The 22,457-nt window shown below is 44.8% G+C and overlaps 4 protein-coding genes and 1 non-coding gene across 5 annotated transcripts; 2 read left to right on the top strand and 3 right to left on the bottom strand.

Moving 5' to 3' along the window:
- Window positions 1–916: 916 nt before the first annotated feature.
- Window positions 917–2,659, top strand: LOC128710022 (uncharacterized). The gene has a single exon (XM_053805064.1). It carries the CDS (start codon window positions 917–919, stop codon window positions 2,657–2,659), a length of 1,743 nt encoding a protein of 580 aa, XP_053661039.1.
- Window positions 2,660–4,519: 1,860 nt separating this feature from the next.
- On the bottom strand, window positions 4,520–7,648 carry LOC128708078 (uncharacterized). The gene is made up of 4 exons (XM_053803036.1): window positions 7,457–7,648; window positions 5,303–5,413; window positions 4,747–5,208; window positions 4,520–4,675 (listed from the first exon to the last, which is right to left on the bottom strand). Exons 1-4 carry the CDS (start codon window positions 7,646–7,648, stop codon window positions 4,520–4,522), a joined length of 921 nt encoding a protein of 306 aa, XP_053659011.1.
- A 2,324-nt stretch (window positions 7,649–9,972) lies between these two features.
- Trnas-gcu (transfer RNA serine (anticodon GCU)) lies at window positions 9,973–10,054 on the top strand. Its single transcript has one exon. It is a non-coding gene; the product is annotated as a tRNA-Ser (tRNA).
- A 2,841-nt stretch (window positions 10,055–12,895) lies between these two features.
- LOC128710019 (mitochondrial potassium channel-like) lies at window positions 12,896–13,914 on the bottom strand. The gene is made up of 2 exons (XM_053805060.1): window positions 13,429–13,914; window positions 12,896–13,351 (listed from the first exon to the last, which is right to left on the bottom strand). The coding sequence occupies exons 1-2, from the start codon at window positions 13,912–13,914 to the stop codon at window positions 12,896–12,898; spliced, it is 942 nt and encodes a 313-aa protein (XP_053661035.1).
- A 3,295-nt stretch (window positions 13,915–17,209) lies between these two features.
- Window positions 17,210–20,593, bottom strand: LOC128719052 (protein fem-1 homolog CG6966). The gene is made up of 7 exons (XM_053812673.1): window positions 20,273–20,593; window positions 19,045–19,405; window positions 18,746–18,964; window positions 18,495–18,681; window positions 17,779–18,415; window positions 17,471–17,710; window positions 17,210–17,395 (listed from the first exon to the last, which is right to left on the bottom strand). Exons 1-7 carry the CDS (start codon window positions 20,591–20,593, stop codon window positions 17,210–17,212), a joined length of 2,151 nt encoding a protein of 716 aa, XP_053668648.1.
- Window positions 20,594–22,457: the final 1,864 nt, after the last annotated feature.

The raw sequence follows: 22,457 nt of genomic DNA, 5'->3' as shown, positions 1-22,457 counted from the left end.
GGGTTCTCCCTGGATTTAGAAATGATATTTCACCGCCAAAAAACAATGCTCTCAGTTCGATTTGATTTTGTCCACCCGCTGCGAACTATTTTCACTCGTTCGCAAATCAGAAATGGCAGCCGCTGGTTGGCAAACCCATCGGTTGATTGGTTTCCTCTCGAGTGTTATGTTAGACGTGGTAGGAAAACGATGATGCAAATAGGGCAATCCGAACCTTGCAACCTATTGTCAGGTTTGGCACGAAGCCAACCTTGATTGTTACAATTGCCGTTCTTACCCGGCTTTCCGATGTGTGTTTGAAGGGCAGGCTATTTCAAGCGATGCACGGGATCGATGCAATTCTTCCATCATGATGACGTCGATATGCTGGTCAGAACGGGGGAAATTGAAGACGTGAAGGTACGGTGCATAGTAGCCGCTAAAATGGTATGTATCCAGTGGGATAAATCTGTTCCATTGTAGTTGCATTATACACTAGCTTTATTTACGAGTTGCTAGCTCATCGCAAACAACCACTGCAGTCCCTGGGCACGTTAAATTGGATTGCACCAGAGCGGGTGCATTTAGTACAGTCGCAGTACATTAGTATGCGAACAAACATTAACCCTTCATAAGGAATTGATCGTGATATTGAAGAGCAAATTTATAAAATCATTCAAGAGTTTAAATAACTTAAAATTCAGTAACTGTATTATTAGCATAATGGTTATCTTGCAGTTGTTTTGTTGATTGAAAATGACTTCTAGAGACCAGACCATGGTATCCCTACTTCTACTCTCGTGTTTTCGAGAAATTATTCTTTATGATCGCCACCCTTTATATACGACATCATCACCGATCACGCATTCAGTACGAAACAAATCTCCATCGGTGCACCATTGAGCAAACGTTTGCTGCGCTTCGCCTTCTCCACAGCATGTGTGGAATTCTTTGCATTTTCACTCAACACGGATCCACATCTTCCGATTCCGATAAGCAAACTTGTTGCAATGGTGCATCCGCAAAGTTTAGTGATCGTTTTGCCACCTCCAGCGAGTCTTTGCGCGAGCTAGCTTTTCGACAGTCGAGTAAGCAGCGCCACCGTGGTCCCGATCAAACCGGTCTGATCGTCAGTGGCAGGGAAGAATTTGTGTTGGTACAAGAACGATTGTCCGTTATTGGGGTGAAAACTGGACGTCAGCCGCTTACATCCACTGACGGCACCATCCATCTGGTGGCCAATGGAGAGGTGTATAACTTTCCTCACATGGTGTCCCTGATCCACAACGCCAACGGAAATGAATCCTATAACCCTCGCAGTGATTGTGACGTTCTGGTAGCGTTCTACGAGCTGTTCGGTCCTGATAAACTGCTCCAAACGGTGCGAGGGATGTTTGCGTTTGTGTTGTACGACACTAACACTCATCGACTGTTGGTGGCGCGCGATCCCATCGGAATCGTACCGCTTTACTACGGTTGGGATGAGAAAGGGAGTCTTTGGGTCGCCAGCGAGCTGAAGTGTCTGGTGGAGTGCTGTCGGGAAGTGGCTGTGTTTCCTCCCGGTCACGCGTACTGCGGAACTAGAGAGAATTTCACTCCACAATCTTATTTCTCTGCCCGCTGGATAACGGAAATTCCAACCGCCAACGCTAACCTGGAACTGTTGAGAACTCATCTGGAAGCTGCTGTTGCGTCACATCTGCAGTGTGAAGTTCCGCTCGGTGCTTTGCTTAGCGGGGGACTTGATTCCAGCCTGATCGCCTCGATCGCCACTAGAATTTTGCGAAAAACCACCGGCAATGCAAACTATCGCTTGAAGACGTACAGCATCGGACTTGTTGGAGGTGGTCCGGATTTACAGTACGCACGCACGGTGGCCCACCACATCGGGAGTGATCACACCGAGATCCATTTTAGCATTCCCGACGGCTTAGACCTGGTGCGAGATGCCGTCTACCATGCCGAAACCTATGATGTCACAACGATACGTTGCATCGTTCCGGTAATGCTGCTGGCAAGGGCTATCCGTAGCGAAGGCATTCGGGTAGTGCTATCGGGTGAAGGTGCGGACGAACTGTTCGGGGGCTATCTTTACTTTCACCGTGCGCCCAATGTTGCGGAATTTCATCGCGAAACAGTGCGCCGCGTTTGTGGGCTCCACCTGTCCGACTGTCTGCGAGCGAACAAGGGATGTGCAGCATGGGGATTGGAGCTACGAGTACCGTTTCTCGATACCGATTTCTTACAGCACGTTATGTCTATTCGTCCCGAAGATAGGGCCCCTGGCTCAACGGATAGCAATGCCCATGCAGGATCGGAAAAACGTATCCTTCGACAAGCGTTTGCCGATGGTAACTATCTTCCCGACGCGGTACTTTGGCGACAGAAGGAACAGTTTTCCGATGGTGTCGGATATGATTGGATTGATTCGGTTTCGCAATGGGCATCGGACCATGTAAGCGAGCAGGAGTATGAAACGGCAGCTGATCGGTTTCCCTTCAACACGCCGACCACTCGGGAGGCATTCTACTATCGGACGCTGTTCGAGCAACTATTCCCGGGATCGTCCTTTGCCCGGACGGTACAGCGATGGATGCCACGGACCGATTGGGGATGTCCGGAAGATCCATCCGGTAGGAAGCAAAACGTTCACCAAGAGCACCAGAAGCACACAGTGTAGTAGATTGTCATGGAGTTATTGAAAGAATGTTGCCATAATATGCATTTGCGGGTTGACGCGTTCGAACCAGTTCTATTCAATTCAACGTTATGGGTCTTGAATAATAATGCCGCGTGCCTTCGGTCATGGATCGCATCAGTAAGACTCACGAGACAAGCCGAGCGAGTCATTCATGATAAATGAGAAATGGTAAAATCATTTGATCAGATCTTTGATAACCTTCATCGCTCTATTGTTTAGTCTAGGCATCATTGCAATATCTGGAATTTTCTTATTATATGTTAAGTAGCGTAGAGTGGTGTAGGCTCCAGTTCCCACATGTAACGCTTAATACCTTAGCGAAAGCAGCAACACCCTCACCGCAATTTTCATGAGCGTCACGTAACTCCTGGACATCGTCTAAGTGATTATTACAGATAGTATTAACCTATTCACTGAACAGAATGTCCAATTTCATCTCTCTACAATTGATGACAGGCCCAAGTTGCGATTAAAGATATCTGATTTTCTGATCACCCTCGGTAATGTATTTTTCTGTAGTGATGACAGTTCCCGCTTACATCTGAATTCCATTCTTCACAATTCCTCCCTTAGCCTACTAAAGCATTTGATCGTAAATTGAGCAGACTATTGTCGACACTTAAATCTTACTTAACACGCGTCTTCTAATTGAACATCAACCCATTTGCTAGCGGATTGGCGGCTTGTTCATGAGTGTTCCAATCATTCCAATCGTTAGGATAAAATTATGATCTTCACAGCTTCAGCTTTCAGGGGTTGATTTAGTAAACACTCTTAGGTCATACGATTAATAGATTACATAACCCCTCATTGAACACATCAGGCAATCAACACCTTCCACTCGCGTTCGAAATCTTACCCTTGGCCTGCGCTTGCTAATCGTTTTCTCTCGCCCAATTACCCGTATGGTTTAATTAAAAAAGTACATGTTAAACCCATCGTCTCATCCATCAAATCAAACATTGGAAAAAATAAAATGTTTCACCCGCTCAACAGTCATTCCAGTTTCCTTCCCATCCCACCTTCCCGGGTTTTCGGTGGACACCATCGCTTGGGTCACCTCGCGTGACCTATCCCGCCTGTTAACAAGACTATAAAACACTTGTCTTTGCCGGGATATGCACCGTTAACCGCGCGCCGGTTCGTCTCCCGGCCGGTTCACCGATGGCCCAATTAGATCCCGCCCCGGAGAGCTAATTTGATTACAAATTTGTTAATTAAACTATCGCAACATTCACCCACTGCGTACGCTACATTGTGCAGTACTGCGCTGCGTGAAAGGACTGGCCAAAGGATTGGGCGAAGATCACGTCCGGAGGGATTGGACGAGCGTGGAGTGGCCCGTTTCGTTACAGCAAACAACGCACCAACGGAGGGAAGCTTTGATGGAGCTGATTGAGCATAATTAATTACACCCACTGTGTAGATAGCAGAAGAGATGAAGAGCGTTCTGTTGGTGTTTTTCTTATACCTAAACGATCATGTAAGAAACCTGTAAAGAAAAGCGATACACACAGACTTACTTTGCTCGTTCGCTCGAGACATTCGACGTTTGTTTTTGCAAACTCGTTATACAAACGGTATTATTTATTTCTTTCCACAAGGCTTACAGTTAGAAGGCAACCGATGGACATTTAAACACAAGAATTTAAACTCATAAATACTTTACACGGAAGAGGCGAGAATGAGAACTGGCGGAGTTTTGAAAACCTAAAAAGGCTGAAAGTAGTACATTGGGAATGAAAAAAATAGGAATGTAATGTTGGGGGCCTGATGGACGCTGATGAAAAACGGATGGCACAAATGATGAAGAGGTATCGATCGCACCATGATCGACACTTAGTGCAACCGTTTGACTAGGGCAGTTACGATGGCCATTACCGCCAGTGCGATCATCGAAACGTCACTCCGAAAGGCCCCATTTTGGCAGACTTTGCGCACAGAAGTCGTCGACAGTCCGCGACGTCTCAGCAGGTTCCGAATGCTTTGAATATCCTACCCGGAAAGATGAACAAACAATTCGTTAGCTTGTCACGCTGTTGTTGCAGTTGAGAACCTGAACTCACCTCCGGTCCTAATCCCATCGGCAGCCGTGACAGTACGATCGTGAACAGCTGACCACCGGGCAAACTCTGGCAGAAGTTGAGCACCAGCTGATTGTTGATCGCTTTCAGCACCTGCACCGTACCGGTGAACTGGACGTACTGCAGCTGAATCATAGAGCCGGACTGGGGTGACGCCGCTATCCAGAAGCCCGGCTTCGACGTATTGTAGCGCAGCGTGTACTCGAGCGTGTGCTCCGACTCGTCCCAAATCAAGCGCAAATTACGCATGGTGCGCGGTTCCTGCTGCTGGTACTGATGGCCCTGCTGGCGGCGGTTCTGTTGGTTCTGTTCGTACGAGCTGCCCCCGCTCCGGCCACCATTCGACCCGTACCCGTACGACGTCCCGAACCGGTCATAGTTCGTGCCGGCCGGGTTGCTGCGGCCCGAGTACACCTGTGGCGGTTGGTCGTAGATCGAGGTTGTCTGTATCGGGGCGAAGCATTGGCGGTGCGGTCCCGCCAATCGATTAGGATTTAGTGCGAAAGGTCAAGATTAGCTGGGGCTTAAGGTAACCTACCGCGTTCGTCACGTCTGCCAGGTGGATTACAACGCAGGTCCGGTACACCACCTCGCCTTCTTCGCGGCTATCGTGTGTGATGACTTCGTTGCCGTACCAGATGCCCATAATCTGTGGAAATGGATACGGGGGAAATTCAATCCGAGTGAAATTACGTTCCCCTGCTAGAACAGACGCAACAGGGATACATAAAAATGGAACTCTAAATCTTATTCTAATGAATAGAACCTAGAAACGTTAAATGAAAAGGTTTAATTTGTTGTAGTGCTTGTCGTCTATATTGATTCGGCCTGGATTAACCATCTTTAGTTACTATTTTTATATTATTTTTAGTAGGCTGTAAATACAAACCACACAAATCAATTGTTGTTGAATAAAAGTGAATTTTGCTACAATTTCTCATAAATATCACAAGACCAAATATTGTTTTAACGTTTTAAGAAGATACCAACAAAATATCTGTATATTTTCACAAGGATTTCTGATGATAATTTCAAGATATCTGGTTCATTTATTTTCGAAAAATACTGGGACTCGACTTTCAAAGCAAGGTATTGAGAGAAACAAGTTTGGGAACTTTGTATGTTTTGGTTTCACAATCCATCATCGAACTCAAACAAACCCCGGCCAAGTCAATGCCGAAGTTCAAGAACAGTGATGGTACTAAGACCTTTAGCTAATAGCAGTCTTTCTGATTCCAAGTTTATATTGGAATCTCCATGGAAAAAGATTGAAACGGAAGGATCTCTTCCAAGCAACGATTCTACCTGTCCCTGCTGGCATACAACAAGATATCAATCATGTCTGAGTTATTCAAGACGCGAAGAACTCTCTCTCTCTCTCTCTCTCTCTCTCTCTCCAAGGCTTACTACCCTTGTGGATAAAACTTCGGAGCATAAAATCATTTAATTTCCAAGGGTCACTACGACAAAAATTCTTCAATAAAATATATTAATTATCGTACAAAACGTCAAATCAGAACTACAACGGTTTGAATACTTAACGGAATAATAATCACAATTCTGTTTCAAGCATAGCGTATCCAAGAAACTGGTATGCAATAATGCACAACAAATCGCTACCATCTGCGGCAAAAATAGTACATGAGACGTACAGCAAAACAGTCCTCATTGCAGATCGCCCTGCAAACAAGACACGTTTGTCTACCGTGAGTCCAATGAGTCCGCATCAATGGATGAGTAACGCACACTCAACAATTTTTTTTTTTGGTCTCCCGCAAAAATTTTTTTTTTTGGTTTCCCGCACTTCTCCGAAAACCCCACTCCTCCACCACCCACCACCACCGTTTAGGTTTCACGATCGCTTCTCTCGTTTGAAGGGGGTTAATTGAATCGACCACAAACGGGGCAAACGGTTACACCAGTTGATGCATTAGGATGCCCCGGAAGGCGTCGGGGTGTTTAAGCGCTGGTGACGATTATGGGCGAGTGGAACTGGTGAACGCCCATCGTCTCATAATTACCGTCACCGATGACGGACGGACAGATCGTCCAACAGTGCGATGGCTTTATTGCACATTAACGCTCATTGAAAGTGGTGCGATTAATTAACAATCATTATCGCTGCGCTTTTGATGATCAGTCCCGATAAAGCCTTCTTTTCTGTCGGTGTGTGTGTGTGTGTTGGTTTTTTTTCCTCCCCGAATACCTTGAACCACGTGTGCTACAACAAAACAAGAGCTGTGCTAAACGCATTATCGCCATCTCCACAACGTGTTGCTCCCATGAGATCATCAAAACCATCACTAGTTGCAATCAAAAATAACTATTTATGATGCAATTATTTGCATTTGATCAAACTCATTGCTGCGGCCAATGGTGGTTTTCACACTTGAGCACACGCACGGCAAAAGACAATGAGCAGAATGGAACGCATCACTGTTACGCCACTGTTACACCTCGGGGACCATGGGGAAACCGAATCCCCAAGGCAATTAATTGCATGCACGATGAGTGTGAAACTCCGTGAACCATTCAAGCGCATCATGAGCCCGAAGAGCGATCCAAAACGCACTGAAGTGCGTCCCGCCAATTGCGTTAATATAACTTCCGCCTAGAACTGAACGATGATCACGATACGCACAGGGCACAAAAGCACGAATTTTACACTCATTCCCTGGATCAATGCTCTTACCTGCTCGATGTCCAGTCCGTGTTGGGGATTAAAATCTGTGCAGTGTTGCGAGGGAGAATTGCTACGATTTTCACCCGAGCTGGACGAATAAACATTGGCTGCATTTCCGGTCGAGACGAGCAGCAGCAGCAGCACGAGCGGCATCGGAACCGACGAACGACCACCGGAACAGCTCACAAGTGAACGAAACATTTTCTTGTTGGTGGTCAAAAATTCTCTCACGCTGTTCACTGAATCAAAGACAATCAACGAGTCACGGCTCACAAATGTTTTGTTCACGAATAACCGAAACGATCTCGTGATCGTCCAACGAAAATCGCACGATCGCACACTAATCGTTCACAGCTTTATCACACTCCGGCACCACTATGATCATGCGGTTCGACGCGATAACACTAACGCGATCTACCATGTATGCACCAACTGACCCGACTGATTGGAAACGGCGGAACGGAAACAAATCGACACGGCGAGTGATTGCGTACGACTAAGCGCGCGTCCCTTCGTTACTGTCGCTTTTGTATATGGCGTCGTTGCGCACAGAGCCGCAAGTTTAGCATTCGAACCGTACGAGCGAACGCAATGGGTGCCTTGGAACCCTACAGGTTTCGGTCGGTTGGACGTAAATGTCTATCTCGCTCTCTCTCTCTTTTGCAGAGGCCACGCGATGTCGCTGGACCTACAAGCGCTTCTTCCCCAACACAAATGGCGGGAAGCTGAGGCACACAAAACAAGCATCATTCATCGCATTAGTGAGGGTTCATGGGAATTGCGGAGGGTGAAAAGGGGATGAAAGTGAAACTATGACAATCCCTTATCCTCCATCACCCCCTCAAGAAGGTAGAGGATGTCCTTGCTTTTGAAAAGCGGTCCCCGGGGAGTTTCGTGCCAAGGGGTGTAAATTTGTGCGCAGCGCCACCGCTAGCGGGGTCGGTTGTCGCCCATTTGGCGGGAAAAGTTCTCCCGCTCGGCGCGTAGTTATTGTTTCAGTCAGGCGGCAAAGTTTTCCCCCGCTTTCCCGGGGACAGAACGCCGGAAAGACAAGAACCGTCGTTTTGCGATGGGAGATGGAAGATGAATCGGTTCCGGTGCGTGCAAATAAAGGGCCACAGTTTTATGGCCGTGCGGATTTTAGGCAATTGGCGTATTGGGGACAGAGGGAAAATTAGGCGCACATACACACACACATATGTAGTGATTTTTCTCCGTTTTCGTTATCGTTTTTTTTTGTTTTGCTGGTAGTAACATTCAATGGCAGTAACTTGATGCGCATGCTGTATATGAGAATGTGAGTAACCTAGATTTTCCGACTACAGTATCGGTAGAATAGATAAGAATATTGCGCTATAGTGAGTTGAATGGTTTGGAGCAATGTTTTTATTTTGCCATAATATCAATAAAGGGATTTCACTGTGTTTTCATCTGTTTGGCTGTTTTGCAGGCAAATTTCAAATTTTATTCATTATTCAACTAGATTACTTTAAATTAGCATAAAAATAGTGTTTCACAGAACGATTGTTTCATAAATTTAACAAAAAACTAGAAATAGTTTTTGTAATGTCTAACTCATGAAAATATCTTTTTTCATCTTTGTTCATCTTAAGCCACTTGGAATTATTTAGTTTATTTAGTTTAAACTACACCAAAACTGACATTGACATTTAGTAATTTGAAAACTAACCTCACGGTACCTGTAAATATTGAGAGCAATTATTTCTTTTGTTCCGGGCCTTTAGAGTCGAATAAATTCCAGCAGCACACTGTGCTACAAAAATCGAAGTAAATTAACGAAATAATTTATTCACTCGACTCGTTCAGGTTATCTAAAGTGTGCACAGGCAAATTAGATTACATCCGTACGAATGCTTACAAGTTGATGCAGCTGCACACCGTGCCCGTTCCGTGTAGCGCAATGTTTTCTTTACACTCACGCCGTTGTGACTCACTGGGAGCGATGGGGCAGTACGGGTTCTAGCCGTCTCGTGGAAAGAGTAACATTCTGATCGCATCATAAAACCATCCCCCACCACTGTACGACTGACGCGGCCAGTTAAACGTTGAACGTTGATTTTTTTTTCATTTTGTCCCAGTGACCACCGTCACCAACGTCAAACCCCAAAACCCCGTGGTACCATTTATGGGTGAAGTTTAATTTAATAAACTGAACAATTAAACAACACTCCACGCGACGGTAGCACGCTCTGGAGACTGCTTTTCGTAGGCATGGGTCTTATCTGGCACGAAAGAGTCACACAACGTCTCGGAAGAGAATGTATTTAAAATGAAGGGAAAAATTTAAATTCCAATCATTATTATCAACTGCCATTGCGGTGCATTAACTGTGTACATCCATCTAAATGTTTTGCAAAAGATACAGAACAGTTCAAGTTATGCATCGGAAGACTTTATATCAGCTTTCCGCATACATTATGATCGTTTGGGCTTGCGAAGGCCGTGTGAGGGAGAACACGAAAAAAAGGCTCCTAGTAATCAATAAGCCATGGGCACCCAACTGCGACGAGGTGGCCGAGTGGTTAAGGCGTTGGACTGCTAATCCAATGTGCTCTGCACGCGTGGGTTCGAATCCCATCCTCGTCGGCCTTTCCAAATTTGGTAACAATTTTTATGATTTACCTGTGCTTGATGTTTGAATGTATAATCCTTCGAGTTATTAAAAATATATTACATCTCTCAACCTTCTTCTTTACTTCCAGCAGAGTACTCAAATAAGAAGATGAAAAACGTGCATGATTAAATTTACAATAATTCAATTGAACTAGAAAATCAATCAGAGATGACTACAAATAATAAGCATAAGAAGCCATATCAAAATTTAAATACTTTGTTGACTAAATATCCCATTCATTTCAGCACATTCTACCCTTTTCTATTAATTTTGCCTTCGTATGCTCATTCATACTTGTCAGTCAAAGTGGAAACCCCGTTGGAACAGTCATTCCAGGTCCAAATTTACCGGTTGGTTAAGAGTACATGCAGTACAGAAGTGCGTGTCTTGAAAATATGGCAATTCTTTCCTTTTTGTTCCTCCTTTTATCAATACCAATTTAGTTTACTTTCGATACAAGGGTGTTTCCCCTTTACAAAACGGTTCTATCATACGCATTGAAAGGAAAAGGGTAATATTTTTTTATACAACTGTGTTCGTGTGTTTCCTGTTTTCGCAACAAATGCTTGCACAACAACCATATTGTTGATTAAACTGTCCTGAACGGCGTAGTTTTAACATGTTGACTTGTAGTTTAATTGTTTTCCGGGCAGTTTAACCCTCTGCCAGACATTTGTTGATGCGGGTAACCATGGCAACAACCGTGACTGATGCAAAATAAAAACATCAAACAGGTTCATACGGAAAATGCGTAATAATTTTATGACAAATTAAATCAAGTTAATGGAAAAGTAAAACACAATAATGAAATATTTAAAATGTGGTACAAAAATAGAAGAAAAAAGGAAACAATCCAAATGAGACAGATATGTAAGAAACATAATAGCTATTTATCGGAGACAAATGATAGAAGAAAATTAAAAACGAATTTAGATAATTGGGGTCAAACGTTAGCAGACATTGCCCAACGTCACAGCAATACAATAGAAAAATTGTTTTACCGCATAAGCTCTGTATTAAAACACAGTAAAACAATAACATTTCGTAGCACGATCGCAATCAATTATTTCGATTGCTGATTATTCAACGCCAAGTACGATGCTGTGGCACTTTTTCTATTGCTCTTTCCTCGCTTATTCACAGACACGCTATCTGTTGGTTTTACCAACACGCCCATGTGCATCGAAACGTGTCGACAATATGCCGAAAACCATCTTATCACAATCCCCGTGACGAGATTTCCTGAACCATGGATGCAGGTGGACGGAACGAGTGCCAGCGAGGGATCAAGGTGGAGTGAACAGGTCCGCAAACAGTTCGAATTAATCAGAGAGCTTAACGCAAGAGAGTGATCACATTATGCGCAACGACGGCGGGTTCTAATCTAATCACGGCAAGCAATGTTTGTGTTCACCTACCGTACTACCTTCTTTTTCTAACAATCCCTCAGTTCTGTGTACTCTCCGGGCGACTGTCGGCGCCGAACGAATGTAGGCATCCGGAATTGTCGCCTGTACTAGGTCTGTTCAAGGTACTCACTACCGGTTTGGTTGGTGGTGAATGTATTCTTGGTGAGTAAAGTTCGTTCTCGGCGTTTCACTAGAGATCTGTTTCGGACGATAGGACGAAATGCAACGGCACGCTCTTTATGCAGGTGGCACGACAATGGGCAACTCCGAGCGGGACAACTTCGATCTGCTGGACGAGCTGGAACTATTGCTACACCGGAAAGGACGTACGACTGTGCTGCTGGTGACCTTCATTGCGCTGGCGGTCTGTTTTCTCGTCGTTGGCATACTGATGGCCACCGGGATCATGCTAGTGACGTTCTTTCTTTTCATCTGCTACAGTGAACCACCCAGTGAATTGAATGTATCCCTTAACTTTTGGGACGAAGGTTAAAGTGCGTTCATGTTGAGCAAAATAAACTTTTTTCTTATTGAAACGAGTAAAGCACACTGTGAAATGTTCTGCACGCCAACAAGACTATCCGTGCAAAAATTCTAAGCAACATCCGACAGCACCGACGGTTGCCTTTCGGTGATGAGATTAAACCCAATTGTATCTGCGTGATGCAACGGCGGAAATTGAATTTAATCGGCTCTCCCTGTTCCTGTGGCACAGTTTTAATCGTCTCCAGCGACCCAGACGGTCGCGAGACCTCCCACGCATCTCGGAAATCGGGCCACGCTTAAAAAACCGTTCTGACCCCGTTAACGAACCGTTCTGATGATGATGACACACACGCACACACATTCTCATAAGGAAAACATAACTAATTCGTGAAACAAAACAAACAACGGGTTCAGAGATTATTAATTAAAATAAAAGCGTGGGCCCGATTGGCCCTTCTAGGGACGAGTGACGAATTTGTGAACAGCGTGTTTCAAAATCGCATTCCTAGCCTGTTCGGTCGAACCATTTCATTCTGTTTTATTCCTCTTCCAGTTGGGATACAAGCGTAATTCGTTAATAGCTCTAAAACTACTAATCCGGATGAGCGTAAGTCGATAGGAGCAGAAGCATTTTATTCCGCACAAGGAAACTTGACTCCGGGACAGGATTAAATCGCGCGATCGATAGTATGATAAATTTAATTTGGTTTCTACACAAAAATAACTAGCACCTGGTAAACTACACCGCACTAATAAATGTCTAACATATGTTCTACTCTTTACTTCGATATACCTGTATTATGTTGCAATCTATTTTATTCTTTAGCATCTTTTCTTACTAGGAGTTTTTTATTGAGTCTAATAACATACTCAGATAACATAGTACTACTGTTAACTCTGACAAACCCACAACATCCACTATGCTTTCGGTATGAAAACTCTAAAGAATCGTGCCAAATGTCGACGCATGTAACCACCCCAAGACTCTGCGGGACTTCGGGCAACTCTGCGCTGCTCTGCAATCCTCTTCTCACTCAAGTAACGGTTCCATTCGACGTTCATCCGACCAAGGGACGTCTCCAGCCCAACCAGCTGTTGCTCCATAATGGCCAGCTTCCGATTACTCTCTTCCGCTGCTTTCCGAATCGTCTCGAACTGCGTGTTACGGAAATAATAATTTATCGATGTGGCCACTATACCCAGCAAAGCTCCAACACCTGAGGCAATAATCGACCAGTACTTCACATTGTTTGCTTGGGTCCGTTCCTTTTCGTGGGATGTTTTAACCGCGGCCGTCAGATGGGAGAACAGTTCACGTTCTTCTTGGTCGATTATTTGAAAGATTTGATTTTTCTCCTTTTCCCGTGCAAGCACCTACAGTCATTTGGAAATGAAAATGGATTTAATGGATATTATGTCAGTTTTACTATGTATCAAACAGTGTAACTTACATCAAACTCCTGCTTTATCAGTTCCACGTATCGATGTTCCCCCCGGGTAGCTTTTTGAAGTTCGATGTGAATGTCCTGCAACTGTTTGCGCACCAGCGTCAACTCCAGCAGTATGTGGCGGCGACGCTCCTGTACCAGCTGTAGCTGATCCTGTATCTCGATCACCTTATTCTGGGCGATTTTCACCTCATTCATCCCGCTAAATTCGTCGTAGAATGTTTGAGCTTCGTACAGTTTGCTTTTGGCCAGATCAATCAAACTGATACGCCGTAACGCTACATCTGTTGGCTGGTTTCGGTTACCCTTGGTTTTGCTTTGCTGTTCCGCCGGTTCGATCGTGTAGTACTGGTAGGATTCCTTTTCTTGCGATTCGATCGTCTTGGCACGATCGGCTAAGCATCGCATAAAAACGATGGCATTGCGTCCGATGGCGGGTTGCTTCAATCCATGAACCGTACAGGAAGCGAACAATGGAGACGATAACATATTCCGGTCTGATGGTGTTATTGTAAAAGCCACACTAAAATGCACCCTTGCAACCTCGTTGAACAGAAAATGATATCACATTTATATGTTGTTTTGAAAATACGATGTTTTTCTAAGATCTGTCAAACACCGGCATATTTTACAGGGGTGGATAGTTACAACCTGAACACGATAGGTTTCAAATAATTGTCATGTACAGCTTTATGATATTAGCATGTATGATCTTGTTTGTATTTCATTAGAAATGATAAAATTCCATACATGTAAAATATCAAAGTGGTCATTTTACTGGTAAACTAAATTGTACGCTGAAATGAAAAACCAATAACCTCACGTATTTCCAAATCAACGGTGGTGACGAGCCCTGTAACCCGGTGAAAAAACTCACTCAATTTGTCCGACAAACTGTCAAAACATTCGTTTCTTTTTTTTTCAAAATAAGTTCTTGAACATTCAGTTACATTTTGATACAGAGTAACAGCAATGTTATTTATTTCAATTTCATATCCTATTTGCCATTAGAGCATCATACTATCTGCTGAATCGTTTTGATACAAACTATTCGAGGAACGCTTGCTAAGCAAAAAGTTCAGTTCAGTTTAGCTTCAAGAGCATTAATTTTTTTCTTCGTTGGAAAAACACATGTTTCAATCAACATGTCAAGTTTGGTTGCCATAGCAACCAAGTTGTTCGAAATGTTCTTTCGTTTCGTTAAAATTGTTCACAATTTCGGAAAAAATAAAACATCCATACGCACCTCCTTTTCTTATGATGATTTATAATCTATAAAGTTATAGGACTCATTATCTTATGTTTTGAATGTTTCTATTTCCCTATCATACCGTACATCCGCGGTACGATTCACAGTGTGCTAGCGGAGACTTTCTGCAATAAGTGGGTTTTTTTCATTTACTACATGTTGTGATGTTCGTTATATTCGCTCATTTCGCCATTTGATTTTGATTCATACGTACGTCACATAGTTATGTTATGTTTCTTACTTTAGCTTCCTCGCAACATTGTGTTACTATTATGCACAATACCTTTTCCCTTATCGCTATCACTCTTTACCATCCCATCTTCACTTTCTTTCGCTCAATCCCACTTTGCATGTAACATGTTTCCAAGTTCTCATTATTGTTTGTTTGCACCAAAACTATACCGAAACCACAGTGGAACTCGTGTGAAGCACAATGCCTCAATCCAACGAGACCCACATGCCATTGAGGTTTCAGTGAAGAACCAAAGACTCCATAAACACCTGCTTGCAATCATCCTTTTCTAGAGTTCTCTTTATTTTAAAAGCCTTTCCTCTGACACGGTGCACCAACTAAGGCAGTGGTTGGTGAACGTTCGGACCAGGAAAAAAATATAATATTTCTACCACAGGTAAGCCACCTGTTCAACCATTTCGCAGCACAATGATGTGTCACATTTCTGTCCCGTAGCGACAACATGTATTTCGGGAGTAACACACTCGTTCTGGCAGTACTGAACATTACTAATATCATTACGCTATTTAACATGGGTTACGTGTAACGGGCTCAATAGCCCTCTGCAACATGTGTCTACCGATTTGTTCTCTATTATTTTTCATTTTATTTATCTACCTGATTTGCCACGCACTAAACTTTTCTCCTTCATGCGCATGATACAGCAAACGGGCAACATTATGCACCCACATCATGCAGACAAATGGCTCATTACTTCATACAGTATAAGGAGTTTCGTTTATTGGGGGAAATTGCACAAAAAATCGAGATCTATTATGAACTAAAAGCAGACAAAAAGCAGAACCAAAGATGACAGTTTCTTTTTTTTTTTTGCTATCTCTAAAACGTATCCCTCTTCTGCGCGTATTCGTTTGCGAATTATGCACTCGGCGTACGTTCTGATCTTCTCTTTCTGTCTTTCCTTTTGTCGCTATCACACGGTTTTTTATCTTTATCAACACGAAGGTTACTCATTGGTGGGAGGACAACACGGCCAAAACACACTGTCCGTTCGCTGATAACCGTGTACTCTATGAACCCTCCATCATAAATCCTTCCCACCGCTCCCTCCATACAACGATCTATCTTTCAAGCGTCTTCTTAAACATAACACATTGTAACCAACTTTCTATACAAATATCGCACGGAATCTCTGTCGCTTATCATTTTCCTAATATATCTTTCTGTCTCCTCTGTCCTTTATCGGCGCACAAAAGCGATGCTGGGATATGCCGTAAAATGGATAAAAATGAATTTGGAGATAACATAAGACCAAAATTGTTCCTCGAGCGTTCATGAATATATTCCTTTCTTGTTTCTTCTCTCTTATCCTGAGCTGTTAAATTGCATAAAATATGTACTTAAATAAAACAAAGGCTAAATGTCCAGGGTAAAACTGAAATTATATGCTGCCGGCTCACAAGCGCCCAAATTACTTCCCTAACAAACCGTTGTTGTGCTGATACACCTGCTCCAAATGAAATTGACTAACTAAAATTATCGACCAGCATCAACATCCAAACCATCTGCTGTACACTTCAAGGGGACAAGGCACGGGATCACGACAAGTGAGAAGCTTCTGCAAAGGAAAACGGTTCTACTTGACTGGACAAAACTTGTTCACGTAATGTATTCTCTCCCAAACATCCTTCTTTTGCTCCATGGAAGGGAACTCGCTCGTTCACCATCGATCGATTTCACCAGATCACTCCGAAGCCGTTTTGATGCAAGTTCAAATCGTTGGCTGATCGTGGCTTATCACCAATAAACTGTTCCACATTTACAGTCGTTGTGCAGACTTGGGGGCCGCCGTGTACTCTGCCCGTTACGAGAATGCACCACCGTTTAATTTGAGCGGCCATTATCTGTAAGCTCGAAGGGTCGCTTTACTACTTTCCGCACCAGGTATCTCTTTCCATCTGTCGTTCGTTTTACACATCTCCATCTCCTTATGTATGATCACACTAATGGCAGCGAATGATGATTTGCACCAGTTTCTATCTTTCTTTTGCAATTTTTTTGCGTTTCACTTTTTACTGCAAAAATCATCTCAAATGTCCTGAATTTGTTGTGGTGTCGTGGGGGTGTGTGTCTGTTTGCGTGTGAATTTCCAAACCTTCTCGGGAGACGGTTCCGAATTGGAACATTCACTTTAAAGCATAGCCTATCTATGTTGCTCACCACCGTTCAGTCAATTCTTGTATATTGGCTTTAAATCTATGTTCTCATATGGTTTGTCTCCCGCTATTCAGCCTGGGTTGGGCCAACTGTTACTAAAAACCGGAACCGGCCATAACGAAGCGTTAGTGCGAGTCGACAAACGCGTGCAAACACTTGGGGATCTCGTGCTGGCAGTTGATTGCGTAACGCTTAATAGCACGGGCTGCCAGGCACGATAGCCGCGTGTACTTGATCGGGTTCACCAGCTCGTGCAGCTGTTGATTTTGCAAAAGCGACTCAAACGTTTTACCGTCCACATTTCTCGTATCCTGTACCAAGGGAAACAAACATGGATTAGTGATACTGATGATAGGTAACAAGTAATATTAACGTCCGCAACTTACCAAATGGACTCCGTGTTCTAGCAAAATTTGTGCCAGTTCTGGTGGACAGGGTCGGCTTTGAGCGGCCAGGTGTAGTGGTGTGTTACCATTGTCATCCTGTGCGTTCGGATCGGCTCCAACTTGCAGCAGAGCCTTTGCGAGCCGTGCTGATGGGAGTTGACACACTGGATACCTTCCTACTAGCGCTGCATCTTTGTAGCAAGCCAGATGCAAAGCTGTTCTACCCGTTTGCGAAACAATCTGTGACAAAAGGGGATGAAATGTTTCAAAACCGCTTCACGCTATTAAACCACCCTTCCAATACATACCTTTAAGCTAACTAAATCGTACAGCGACTGAAGGATCTGATGTTTCATCTCCGCCGTGCACAGCTCCTCTTCCTCGTCCAGCAACCGCACCAACAGGCAGGCCAGATGCAATGAAATCACCAGCGCCCTGCTGAGCGCACCATGATCTCGCTCGTGATATGCCATCTGATCGAACATTTGCTGACCTAGCTGCACCTCCCGGATCGATTTCTTGAACACCACGAGCATGTCGGAGGTTTCAATCGGCGGTACGATGCGACCGCGTGTAATAGGCCGGCCCACCTCACCCAACATGTAGCTAAACAGTTCCGCAAACGACAGCAGCGACGATTGCGTCATCGGATTGAGCGGTTCCAGGATGCTCTGCTGCATGGAGAGTGCGTACGTCCACAGCTCGATACACCGATCGAAGCGGCCGGAGTCGGCATACACGGCACCACGGAAGCGTATGTAGTAGCTCGTGTCGGGATGCACCGGTCCAAGTATTCGCTCGCGGATCAGCAGCGCCTGCATGCGCATCTCGTCCGGGTCCATCACCAACTCTTCGAGCATGTTGAGATTGTTGACCTCCTGTACGTAATCGTATGGTGGCAGCGGTTCGCGGGTTGGTTTCGGCAACACGGGACTATTGTTGTATCTGTAAAATCAGAAACGTTTAACAATTTCAGCAATCATGAACAGTTTTTTGACAACTTCTTGGATCTTCATCTACCGACCTATCTTCCATGGCACGCTTCCAGAACGAGAGGGCTCCTAGCATATCGCGCTTCTTATCGACATATGTAGCACCGAGCAGCTCCAGGGCTGCGATCCGTTCCTCGCGCGATACAAACGATAGCTTGATCAGATGTTCCACGATCGGTAGATGTCCGGTAACACTGGCAGCCAGCAGAGGGGTCATTCCTGGCAAAACACGGTAGCGTTAGTAAGATAAAGGTGTCGGCTATAATAAAAAAAAAAACCATACCATAAGAATCGACATCCATTGTAGCACCGTGCTGAAGGAGTAGCTGCAATATCTCGAGCGATCCCGACTCGGCGCAATCGTGCAGGGCCGTGTTGCCTTTCACGCTACGCCGATTCACGTCCGTTTTGAGCGAAAGCAAATATTGTGCGATTTTGTAATGTCCTTTGTAGCACGCGATCATCAAACAGGTGTGTCCGTGACGGTTTGCGACTTCGATGTCTGTCCAAAGGAAAGAACGATTAGCACACTTGCGAAATAACTGATGAGATGGTGGTGAGTGCAGTATGTCTGGAACCTACCTGCGCCTTGTGATACGAGATACTTGACAATTTCGTAGTGCCCATCGAAACAGGCCGCCCGGAGCGGTGTGCTGTTCGTTTTGGTCGTACTATTCACTTTGGCACCGTTTTGGACTAAGAGCTTAACTATGTTCGTGTGACCGGCAGCGGACGCACACCAGAGCGGTGGCGCACCCTCGATCTTTTCGCCATCGAATATGACGGAACCGGCCTGTTCGACATCTGCGTGACAACGCTTGATGAGGTACTGCACCACGTCAAAGTGTCCGTTCCGGCAGGCTATCAACAGTGGGGTGACGCCATTTGTTTTCATCGTCACTAGCGTCTTGAGGTCGTTTGGCATCAGTCTGGAGGTCCATTTCTAAAATACAGCAAAACAAAAAAAGATAACATTAAGATTAGTTACATTTGTGTTGCCACAGCGCGCAAAGATCTTATCGCAAGGTACATAAATTGGCTCATGGAAATACGGAAGAGCTATCCAACCGATGACAGTATTTCGAAGAAGATAAGAGCAGATAAGCTGACAATCTCGATGTTTGACTCGCCCGAAACACGGAATAAACGTTCTCAGCATGCGCACGGTTCCGTGAAGGATTCTAGCAGCACAAAATCAATACCATTAACCTTCGGAAGCGTCATCTATGTTTCAAAAACCCCACACGCACCTTCGTCAAAGAGTAGGGCTTTCCGCGATCGGATCACCGTCAAGATGACCGAAACGTTCAACACTACCCTGCGACCGATCAACCAGCAAAGTGCTTGAGGTAAATATTGTGATTCAAAGGGGGGGGGGGGGGGGGGGGGGGGGGGCAAAGTTATCAGCAGCAGTGGTGGTGCATTCTATCAACAAGTGAAACCTTCATACAATCGGAGCTTATTCTCACGGAGTTCACCGGCGTTGCCCGCGGTGCAGCTTAATCACGCACGCTATCACTCAACCCGCGGGTGCGTTCCTGATGTGGCTGATGATCTTTTTTGTTGTTTTGCTACACTAATATAAGCACAACAGAAGCCTGTGAAAGTTAAATGCTTCGATTAACAATCAATCGGGCCGGTTAGTACTGCCGCATTGCCGGTAGCTTATGAGAGATTAATCTCGTAATGAAATGTTCTTTGTACTTCGAGCACTATCATCATCATCTACGTCTGGTATTGCTAACACACTGACCATTGTTAGCCTACAGCTCAGTTCCATCACACATTGATCATCCCCCCCGTCCCTTACCATAATGTCTTCCTCCTGCTGAAGAAATTCCTCCTCACCAACGATACGGAACCGCTGTTGCATCTGCCGTCGACGTCTCACGGCACCCTGCTCCAATGGGACATTCACCCGCATCGGTTCGGCCGGTACCGCTGCAGGCGGCGGAGGCAACGGTTGCCCATCCATCTCGCGCCCCGGATACGCCAGATAGCGCTGATAGTGGCCGAATCGGCGAAAGTTCACCATCTTAAGCAATGCACGCAGCAGCGTACATTTGGACCGTTGTCGGCGCCTTTTCAACGTGTGCACGATAAATGCCCGCAGTATTGCATTGATTAGCATAATGTGCTTTGGTTTATGATCGTGTGCACACAACAAGCCAACCGGGAAGGAAACGTTTTATTCACTTAAGCCCTTGGATCTGCACAGCCGTAGTTGTACGCACACACTTCATATGACACAGAAGAACTCATCGCGACACTATCGCACAGCTGACGAACGGCGAGGTGCTAATAGGTTAGACTATTAGATAGGTTTAGCACGATACACAAAAAAAACAAAACTGGATGAACATCATCCGCATTGCTAGAATCTGAAATCGTTCGACAGCAGACGATGGTTCAGATATTCCGCACCCGTGTGTGCCTCACAGCCGAATGACGCATTTACACTGATCTCACTGGCGGGCCTTAACGTTGACGTATTTCCCGGTGATGAGTTTCTCCTGCCTATCAAAAGCCGATGGAATGGATTGTTGCACAAATATTAAAATGGGGCCGCTTTCAGCTCATCGAAGGTTCCGGGCTCTAAGCTAACAGCTTGCATAACCATATAAACGGTCATTTCTGGAGTTCTGTAAAAGGTTCACCTCCAAAAATCCGGTGGTGTAGTGCAAGGTTAATCCCCCGACCCACAGCCGTAGCGCGCGGTGGTCCATTCTCTTATTACGCGGAGCAACTGGGCTACGAGTGTGGGGGACTGGTTTTTGCCGTCCACACAATGTCCAAACCGCTAAAGGTACAATGCCACCGTCGCACGACTCTGCCAGTGACCTTCAACATTAGTATACTTCTTTCAAACCTACACTGATAGTGTGGAGATCGCTGTCTAAAGCGGAAGTTATGCGTGAAGCACACACATCGTGAAGTAATCTTCTCTCCAGGGAGAAAAAGGTCTTTTTATCCGTTGCGAATTGTTTGGGATGAACCGGTTTTCTTGGGAACAGCAAGAACAAGGCAAACAGATCGAACTTGGATAACTCGGAGATCTTCCATCGGTCCATCGTAGGATCACAAATAGTAAGTGCTTTAATCTGATTTTAAAAATGAGGAGAAAATCAAATATGTTAACAACGAATTTTCTAAAATCCGGAGCAAGTAAGCCCAAAGACACAAACAACTCTTAATAGCTTTTGCTCGCTTGACTGATTTCTAAGCAAATTGACGATCGCAAACGCACGATCCCAGTGCAAAGTTTCGTTTCTTGGATCACAATATAAGGTATTGTTGCCTTGGTCTGGGCGTTATGCCACCCTGTTCAAGCCGCTCCATACCACGCTGACGAACTCGCCTGCTTGGATGTGGTTCCGGATAGCAATGATCACGATCTATTGCTCAACCATCCACGATCGATTGATGGTCAACGAAAATGCGCACGTCATACCACTAATTAGCAGAAGTCTCTGATTACCGCATAACCCCAAACACGGGCTAGTAATTTTCCGTACACTAAAGCTCAATCCAAACACATCTTTACAGTCCACTGGCAAATCCCCTGCCAATGCAAGCAGACGATCTCACAACCAGCCATGGTTAAACTTCATTAAATGTGACAAGTATATTTATTATCTCCGAAAGATAAAGATTGTCACATCCGGAGTTGAAAGCCTTGAACAACCGAGTCGAATGCAAATCAAACGGCTCATACTCGAGTTCACACAAATGTACCACTTGTTTCCCTACACATTAATATTTTTTTTTTATTTTCACTCACAACACAACAACATCTTAGAGTAGAACGGACTCCTAAACGAAGAGTTGTGTTGACTTCCTCGATCGGGTATTTATTTGGCACTGTTTGCTCACGGTACTTGTCGGTCCGGTACTACGACTCACTTACAACTCTCTCACACACCACTCGCGTGACAATAAACAAAATCGTACGATCGATGTTATCACAGTGGACGCGCAAAACTTACTGTGCGTCT

Source organism: Anopheles marshallii, chromosome 2 (assembly GCF_943734725.1).
Source record: "Anopheles marshallii chromosome 2, idAnoMarsDA_429_01, whole genome shotgun sequence".
In the NCBI taxonomy this organism is placed as follows: Eukaryota; Metazoa; Arthropoda; class Insecta; order Diptera; family Culicidae; genus Anopheles; species Anopheles marshallii.
Note: the sequence above shows the minus strand (reverse complement) of the source record. Positions and strands in the feature narration are given on the sequence as shown.

What these genes read in the sequence shown, in the direction of transcription:
- LOC128710022 (XM_053805064.1), top strand. Translation starts at nt 917, where the DNA reads ATGTGTGGAATTCTTTGCATTTTCACTCAACACGGATCCACATCTTCC.
- LOC128708078 (XM_053803036.1), bottom strand. Translation starts at nt 7,648, where the DNA reads ATGTTTCGTTCACTTGTGAGCTGTTCCGGTGGTCGTTCGTCGGTTCCG. An exon ending in TGGCAGACGTGACGAACGCG is followed by an intron (nt 5,209 to 5,302) that starts GTAGGTTACCTT and finishes GCCCCGATACAG; the next exon opens with ACAACCTCGATCTACGACCA. An exon ending in CGATGGGATTAGGACCGGAG is followed by an intron (nt 4,676 to 4,746) that starts GTGAGTTCAGGT and finishes CTTTCCGGGTAG; the next exon opens with GATATTCAAAGCATTCGGAA.
- LOC128710019 (XM_053805060.1), bottom strand. Translation starts at nt 13,914, where the DNA reads ATGTTATCGTCTCCATTGTTCGCTTCCTGTACGGTTCATGGATTGAAG. An exon ending in TGATAAAGCAGGAGTTTGAT is followed by an intron (nt 13,352 to 13,428) that starts GTAAGTTACACT and finishes AAATGACTGTAG; the next exon opens with GTGCTTGCACGGGAAAAGGA.
- LOC128719052 (XM_053812673.1), bottom strand. Translation starts at nt 20,593, where the DNA reads ATGCTAATCAATGCAATACTGCGGGCATTTATCGTGCACACGTTGAAA. An exon ending in AGCAGGAGGAAGACATTATG is followed by an intron (nt 19,406 to 20,272) that starts GTAAGGGACGGG and finishes GCTGTATTTTAG; the next exon opens with AAATGGACCTCCAGACTGAT. An exon ending in AAGCGTGCCATGGAAGATAG is followed by an intron (nt 18,416 to 18,494) that starts GTCGGTAGATGA and finishes CTGATTTTACAG; the next exon opens with ATACAACAATAGTCCCGTGT.